This window comes from Cupressus sempervirens, chromosome 4, assembly GCF_028749045.1.
Source record: "Cupressus sempervirens isolate cs-2001-9-10 chromosome 4, ASM2874904v1, whole genome shotgun sequence".
Taxonomy (NCBI): domain Eukaryota; kingdom Viridiplantae; phylum Streptophyta; class Pinopsida; order Cupressales; family Cupressaceae; genus Cupressus; species Cupressus sempervirens.
In genome coordinates, this window is record NC_143121.1 from 436,991,277 (window position 1) to 437,000,666 (window position 9,390).

At 28.8% G+C, this 9,390-nt stretch overlaps 1 protein-coding gene across 1 annotated transcript in view; it reads right to left on the minus strand.

Moving 5' to 3' along the window:
* LOC149561886 (uncharacterized) overlaps positions 1 to 9,154 on the minus strand; it is a 51,029-nt gene extending 41,875 nt beyond the window's left edge. Inside the window, exons 1-4 of the mRNA XM_089827920.1 lie at positions 9,041 to 9,154; positions 8,836 to 8,882; positions 7,809 to 7,869; positions 7,320 to 7,429 (exon numbers count right to left, since the gene is read on the minus strand). Of these exons, the coding sequence (XP_089684046.1) occupies positions 7,320 to 7,429; positions 7,809 to 7,869; positions 8,836 to 8,882; positions 9,041 to 9,154 (332 nt within the window). The remainder of the gene's footprint in view (positions 1 to 7,319; positions 7,430 to 7,808; positions 7,870 to 8,835; positions 8,883 to 9,040) is intronic.
* Positions 9,155 to 9,390: the final 236 nt, after the last annotated feature.

Sequence of the window (9,390 nt, forward strand, 5' to 3'; positions counted from 1 at the left end):
GCTCATGAAACTTATTGAGCTCGACAATGTTACCCTAGCACAATTCAAGGATGAACTAATTGAGGTCTTAAAATACATTATCCTCATGCTACAAAAGGTTTATGACCTAAGTACCTTCATACATGATCAATGATCTTGAGTAGAAGAAAGGAACATATTAATGGGATCTTAAACAATTCATCAAGATGTTTGGTCTTCTCACAAGTTCATTTCATCAAAATTATAAGAAAGGTTCTAGAAACCACTCACCTAGTTCACAAACAACGGGCTGAATAGAAAAAAAGATCTCGCAATCTCATAGATCATTAATGTTTCCTATCACCTGTAGCATGTATCATTCAAGAGAATCTAAAAAATGTAGATCTACTAATCATCAAGACACTGACCAATACTCTAGATGGGATAGAACACATGGAAAATATTCAAAGTGAGAAAATTTCTCTCACTAATTTAAAAGAGTCATGGAAGACATATCTGAGAAGTCATTTCCCTCTATATAAAGAGGTGTTTAATAGGTTGTAATTCAATTTTTTTCCCAGTTGTCATTGTTGATGAAAAGTGAGTGAAGAACAAGGGAAAATGGAAAAATAATAAATAAAGGGCGAGAAGAAGAAAAGAGAAAAGTAAAAGGAGAAGAAAGTAAGAAAGAAATGAAGAGAGACAAGGAAGAAGTCCAATTATTTTATGAATGGAGGGATAAGGCCAATCCCAACAAGGGTAGATGAATAAATAAGTTCAAAATGAAGAAGGATGAAGAGACTATACTTAGGAGGAGACTCATTATTTTTTGACTAAGTCCACACCAATAAAATGTTTTACACTGCTACAATTGAAGAGAAGAAGGAAAAAAGAATTAAAGAGACATGTTGTGTTAAAGACAGTCAAAGATGGTTGAAGGTTTTGCTGTCAATGCCAAATAGGGGGATAGTTTGACCTATAAGTAAAATTGGCATGATGACTAAAGAAAGGTGATGACTAATGCATTGCATCACATACTTAGAGTTATCAGTGATTGGAAACTAGCAAAAATGAGAGGAATAAGAGTTTAATTTAGAATGAGCACCAGTAGAGACTTCTTGTTAGGATTAATGAGATAAGAATAAAAATTAAATACAAATATAAGTAATATTAGAAGAAAAAATATCACATAGAAGAGAACATAAGACACAAATATTGAACATTTCTAACCCAATCCTTGGGCTACATGCACGAATAGAAAGTCCAATAATCTTATTATCTAGTGATTACAATGTGATTACAATCTATAATCCCTTGTAGCCCAATATCATTGCAAGAAGTTTCAATTTCATCACACACATTATGAAATCCATAAAACTAAGACATTTTATACAATATTTATACCACTTAAACAATTAGGGCTAGAATAAGTTGTCTAATAAATAATAGAAGATGATGCCTTTTACAATAATAAAGTCATCTGATTTTTCATGGGCGTCACACCTCAGAAGTCCCATGGGGGCATTGCCCCTTAACCCCACATTATAGTGCAATAGGGAGGGCACTTGGGGATCTACCCTTGGACCCCACAAGGGGCACTAACCCTTGACCCGATCTTGGGTTCTCTACCCCCAAACCCATGTAGAAATAATCTGGAGAGAAAACATGCAAATAAAGTGGGAAAAATTAAACTCTAAGTCTCATTAGTCTCCACATTTAAACTCTTCTACTAGTCTAGTTAAGTGAGAAACTATCATGAGTTAAATAGGCATAAAGGTGTAATGAACACTCATAGATAGAAAGTAAGTATGATGAGTTACCATTGATATGACATAATAGATGGAGAAAAGTATAGTATGATTAACATACTTCCATAATACAATATTTATAGATAGAAAGGTTAGAAGCTACATTATATGAGTCTAGGTAGACTAGCAAGCCTACCAATCCAGATATCTACTAATAGGTAATCATGGATTTTATGTGATTAACCCATATATGCTATTAAAATTTTTGTACCCATAATTGTGAGTGGAATTTTTTTAATAAGGTTTTGGTGCCCATGTATTGGAGAGTGAAAATAGGTTTTATAAACTTGATTATTGTTTTTTCTAGTGAGAGTAAGTAAAGATATACAGTTGTAGAGCATAAAGACAAACAATAACCAGGTTGTCTAGATAGAAAGGAACATGAAAGAGTGCTACATGATACAAAACATGGAAAGATAATGAAGAGTAAGGATATCAAAGAATATTCAAGGATTGAACAATAGATCTACAAGGCAAGTTGTGTTATTCTTTAGATTGACCACTTAGTTTTCTTTATTACTACTACAACTATTTGAAACCCTTAATCGAGTATTCTTTACTGTAACAACTCATAAATCCTCTAACAAGGTATCTCCTAGAAGGAGTGTTGTAAATCCTCTCACAAAGTAACATGTATAAGCTTATTGTAATTGTAATAGGTTATCAACATTCTCAACTAAATGAGTTTTGAGAAGGAATAATTTTAGCCTTTAACTAGGAAATCTTTTATCTACAATAAAAGGCTAGTGGGTATATTACTCCTACCATGGTTTTCATCTGCTCACTAAGGATTTACACATACAAAATGTATGTTTCAATGACATATATTTTCTTGTCTGAGCTTGAACAGTTCAACTGTGTTTCTTTTATCAAGGTATTATCATCTAAGAAACTAGTATTTAAAAGTTGTTTACAATAGTAACTTAGATAAAAAAATTTAAAGTATACCTTTACTACCCCCTCCCCTGCTTCAATACAAGTTTGAGACAACAAAATAAGCATATCTCAATCTATTAAGAAAAACTACATCATCTTGTCATGCAAGAACATGAAGAATATAAATATTCTTCTAGAAAATATTTAATTACGATCACACCAATGAATGTTATCTAAAAATACAAATAGAATTTGATCATGAACACCTAACTCAAAATTCCTCTCCATCTCTAAACTTTTAATCAAGAATACTATTAACGAACCTCTATCAATTGAGAAATGTATCTTACGACCCTTAAGATTGCAAACTAATAATGTCAAGAATATAAATCCAATTCCTAAACATGTCATAACTATTGTGAACAAAAATGGTATCAAACTAACCCACATCAGTCTACATACTACAACTATGTTTCTTCCTAAACATGCAAAATACCATGATATAATCAATCATCCATTTAACTCAATCAAATGATGCAATATTCCTTTCAAAATTAACAAAAATTAACTATATTTTTTTTTCAAACCATATGTCACAACTCAATTATAATCATAGTAGCTATACAAATCACAATTTTCCTTTGAATATTCTTGCAATATCTCTTCAAGAATATCTAAAAGAAAAGAATATATTGACATAAATGAAAAAACATATCCCTAATATGTGATAATAATCTATAAAGAATATATTTACAAAATATTTGAATAGATTGCCACCTGAAGCTCCCATAGATATATTTCCATGAACTTTGCAATTAGAAAACAACATTATCCCTTCCCCTTTGTCCTTAGGCATCTTAGCTTTCTACACTAAAGTAATTGTTTTTTGAGGTCCCCAACAAAATGTTATAAGATATTTTATTTCTAGAAATATTTTAGCCCTTTAAAAGTCAATGACATGGTTTTCATTTCTTACTTGGGACATTTTCAAGAAAACATATAGGACAATTCTCTAAATCCATCAATGATATTATGAATAAATTCTTACTCCATTCTATATTTTTGATATTATGATTCCATAATTGAATTTATACTCATTCCCAGTAGAAACACCCAAAGATGGGTTGAGTTTCCTCCTTATTTATTTTCAAGCTCTGTAAATGGACTTTCCTCATTAATGTCCATTTCTTCTTGAATCAATATTTTTTTAGTATATATCCATCTCCAAAGAACCCATCATAATAAGATAGAAATAATTATATGTGAAACATATTTTGGTTATAATATTAATTTAATAACTAAGCAAAATATAAATAATAAATAATATTAATATGATATATTCTATTATCAATCGAATAAAATTTAAAAACAGATAACAATCAAATAATAATAAAATTAAAATGAATGAATGAATAAATAAAAGTATCTATAATAGATAATATTGTAAAAAATATGTTTTATATCTCAATGGAATGTAATATTAAATGATAATAAACATAAAATCAATAAGTAAATATATAATATAATACAAAATAATATTAGAATCTAACTGAAAGTCAAGAGATATGTAATAAATATACAAGACTCATTCAAAATAAATATAAAAGAGAGGAAACTTTATTTGAAAAAAATGGAAAGAAAAGGATAAGATAAGAGTTAAAAATGATTAATGGAAGAGGAAATGAATGTGAGGAAAGTAAGGAAAATAATGAAATGATGCAAATCTTTGAAAGTATTGTAATTATGACTGGTTACAACTCTTCAAAAAAGTGATAATTATTAAGCGTTATTATTGTTTGGAATGATTTTGATTATGAAGGGTTGTGACTTTTATAAAGGATTGTGATTATGATGTATTATGACATTTGAAAAAGGATCCATTATAAAGGGTCACAACTCATTGTGAACATGATAAGGAGGCATGACCTTCCATTGAATAAAGAAATACATACTAGGCCTCAAACATACAATACCCCTCTAGGATTTTAACTAGAAGTCATATTATTTCCTAGGTCCACCTCAAACATTAAGAATTGTTTTTCTTTCTATGGTACTCTTCATCTAGATTTTCATAAGCATAATGTGGCTCTACTCTCCTCTCCTTATTATGTGAAAACCAAATTTTTCATTAGGGTTATATCACAAATTTGATTAGAAGTCTATTGTTGTATTCTAGGATTTTAACTAGAAGTCATCTTAACTCCTAGGTTCACCTCAAAATTTAAGATTTCCTTTTCTTTCTAGGGCATTCTTCATCTATATTTTCACAAGCATAATGTACCTCTGCTCTCCTATCCTTATTATGTGAAAAACTAATTTTTTCATTAGGATTATATCATAGATTTGATTAGAACTCTATGTTGTATACTCAACAGTCTAACTCTTAGTTATTCCCACTCTCTAAAAGAAAATTCCCTTGTTCTGATTAAGTAAAGTGGGAAGAGCCTAAATCAATTACATCTAAAGAAAAAATAATAATATTGTAATATATTTCTAATTTATAATTAAATTACTAGGTTAGTTTTTGAGTGGAATATTTTTCTCTTGATAGGGTTTTCCCTATGTAAATAAGAGTGTTAAGTATGCATGTTATCTATGTTAATTTGTTGTAATTGTTTTATATGTCTAAAAAGGTTTCTACAAATTTTCTCCTAGGATTAGTGGAGGATCTTGGTCCTCTACCATAACTTTAATTTATATGCACAGATAAAAATATGCTTACAAATACTACTATTGACATGTATCTCTTGAAGATCATTAAAAAAGTGTAAATTTATTTGTCTATATGAATGTGCATTTATGGATATGTATGTATATATGTATGCATGTATAATAATACACATTCATCAATATATCATAACATCATTTCATATTCACTTATAGCTATAGTTCAAAAAATATGTCTAAAAAAGCATAATATAGTAATTAGATGCTATCTTACACTTCAATGCAAACTATGAACACTCTTCATGTTTAGTGTGTCAACTAGTTAGGAATAATACTTTTTTAAAGAGTCTTTATCACTTTATCACTTTGTATTAGATAAAACTATAAATCTAATTGTATTTACCATAGGCAATATACTATTGCAATCATTATAGTTAACTAGAGATTAATTCTTTCAATGAAAACCAATTGGATATGAGTATTATTCTTTTTAATTTGAAGTTTTGATTTTTGTAATGCTTATTTGTAAAAAAATTAATTTCTAAATTTTTTAAAATTAATTTACTTGAACTTGATTGGCTCATATATTTGGGATCTTATAGGAGTGGAGTTTTAGTAAGCACTACCTGATATTTTAGTTTGCTTCATTAATAAATGAAAAAAATTAACATTGTATGAATATTTATTTTGATTTGTATAGATTTTAGCATAGCTCATGATAGTATTTATAGTGTTTATCATATTAAATTTGATAATACTTAATTCAATTAACTATTGTATATTAATTAAAAATACAATTATCAAGTCACTACAATATAGTTAAAATATAGTACAATAGCAAAGATGGAACATGATAGTATTTATCATTTAACTTTGATAATGCTTTATGCGATTAACTATTGTATACATAAAAAATGAAAAGGTAAAATGAATTAGTTATTAGTTAAAAATGTAATTATCAAGTCACTATTAAAATATAATACAATTATTTTTCTGATTAACAAATGCTAAAATTTCTACATTTTAATTAATCTATAGCTTAGGGAAAATACAAGCCACTATTTGTGACTTGTTCCTATCATGTACCAAAGATTTGAGCCAAAGCATTAGAAATTATCCAATTGTAATTTAGTTAAACTTAGGAAAAAGTGTCACCTTTTGTACATTTAATGATATTTGTCCATTGTAAATAAATTTTATTATTGTCAATGTAGGGATTAAATGTAAGGCCACCCAAATATTCAAATGACATGAGAAGAAAAATAATTTTACATGTATAAATATCAATAAATTATTTTTGAGCATGTTACAAGAGGACAATAAGAATCTTGTTTCATTATAGACTTAAACCTTGTACTACCTTCCTCTTAATTTTCTTAATAGAAACTGTAACTATTGTTTTATTTTTAAAATAAAAATATGCTTATTTTAACAAAGAATACAAATAAATTCAACTATTGTTAAATTATTGATCAAATTATTAAACTTATTTTAAAAGATTAAACTAAAAGAAAAATACTTTATCACAAGGACAAATAGATTTTATTCAAGATAAAGTTCAAGTTGATGATGTCCTAAATACCAATGCTTTCAACAACTACTATAAGAATAGAAGAATGACCCAATGATATTTAAATAATAAAGAAGTTTGAGTAATTTCATAATGCTTTAAATGTCAATACTTTCAAAAACCACTACAAGGATGGCCTGGTGATATTTAAATAGTAAAGAAAATACATAACTGCATAGTATGAGTAAGTAGATATTTACGTAACTGTTCCAACGTCTGATCAAGAAAAAAGGTTAAAGGAGGAGGATTAAATTATTATGAAATATCTAGAACATGTTAGCGAGTAGCTAAAGCCCTCTCTAATTTCTTTGAACTATTATAGTAGCAATTGTTAAACCCAGGTAAAATCCAGTATAGAGCTTATGGGATTAATATAGATAACAAAATGTACAGAAATAGCATGCGCCAACTAAGAGAGTATGTCGGAAAGATTTGATTACCTGTAATCTGCATTTGGAATCGGAGGGTTTGCATAACAAGGGAAGACCGACTTTACTTCCTCATCCCCAAAGAAGACTTGTACTGCACAGGATTCGTTTGGAAATTGTGGCTGGTCAAGAGAAATCTATGAAATTATCACTTAAATAAGCATGAAAAATAGAGGGTTAATATAGTTTTAGCTATTCTATTTTAATTTTTTTCTTTTAGGAGTAATAGACCTAATCAAGAGCAGTTCAAGACATTTGTATTAAATAGTTATAAATTAGAACCAGTGATATTCAATATCTACCACCAAATCAAAAAGACCTAAATCTTTTTATATGATGTATTGATACCTTGTTCATAGATTCGATCTATCTTCTCCTTAGATGGCTCTCCTTCGTAGGGAAAAATGGGAAAGAAAAGAAAAATAATTATAACATGAAAAGCATATAAAAAGGAAAATGAAGAATACCAATCAAATGAGGAGAATGATAAGAAATATTCACGTGCTCATCAAGTAGATGCTCCAGTTTATCAAATTGTCTGGAACACGCTGCACAGTTATGCCTGCAAATTACAAAGAAACTCATCTGGATAATTACTTAATATTCTCATTTTAAGCAGTTCTATCGTTTTTTATAGCTCGTATAACTATCAATAGCTTTGCAATAAGTTTAGTTATGTAAAGAAAAGTTATTCAACTTGTGTATTTTATAGGAAGTTATATGAATATAAAGAAAAGTTATGTAAATAATTTTTTTGATTAATGATAGATTTCGAATATGATTTGAAATATTGATAACAAAAATATATAATCTTATTTAAAAAGATGATCATAGCTTAATATCGTTAGAATGTAAAAACTCATTATTATTGATCTTCTAAATAGTTGTATAGATATAAAAGAAACAATAGATTTGAATTTGAATAGAAAAACTCCCTCGTTGAAACATCAGCAAAATTATCGTCGAAACATTAGCAAAATTATGTTATACAGGGAAAAAGCATCATAAACTGGAACGGCCAACTCTAATTAGCAGGACAAATATTGAAACTAGTTTCTATAAGATTGAAAATTTATTAAATATGGACGTTCTTAGGTAAAGCTAACAAGACAGTGCAAATGGCAGTTCAATTTATAGAGCGTAAAGAGCAGCATCATTCATAAACAAAATATAATAAACATCTTTCTTCTTATTCTGGTGGGGGGTCATTTAGTATACTCTAAAACGTAAATACACAAATATCACCACATTAATTTATCCAAAAAAACAATTAAAACGCTCTGTTATGAACCAACGAAACATTATCTCTCACATACATAAGATAAATTTCGAGTAAATAAATAACATCAAGACAACCAATGATAAATAAGAACATATAAGTCTCCATACTTGGATATTAAATCAATTGCACTCCAGAGATTCAATTATCAAGTGAGTTCTTAGAATAATATAAGTGCTCTCTTGATATGGAGATTAGTTAAAGGAAGAGGGGATTTATATAGCCCATTTTGAGATAAAGCTAGCTCACCGCCATAGAAAAATCAGGTTGTTCCTGTCCATTTCTTTTGGAGAATCCTGAAAAGTCAAATAGTTCATGATAAATACTTTCACTGAAATATATGGTTGCCACACTACAAATTAGATACGTATTCTGGAATGGTCTATGGGTCCCAATCTGCAACTCAAAGTTCCCGAATCAACACAAAAATCCCATGAGTTGCATAGTCCCTCACATCTGTTAAGTGCGGAATATCCACAATGGCCACGTGAAGTCCAAGACTGAGAGCTGACACGTTGCATGAGGTTTCATTTTCCACAAATGTTCTCATGACCCCAGCCCATTCCATTCTAATTATTGTTAGTACTCTTTAAGCAATTCTAATTGCTAAATGGTATTAGTTCATTCTTGAATTGAAGTCTGTTGTTCTGCGGTTTAACCTGATTGTATAATAGATAAATTTAAAAAATTGGTTTAGTTGTTTTATGGTAAGTGTGACAATAATGATAATGTTCTTTTCTTTTCCCCTTTATCTTAGTCAATAGTGTATTTTTTTAAGCCTAGAAATAAGATGATAAGCAGCAT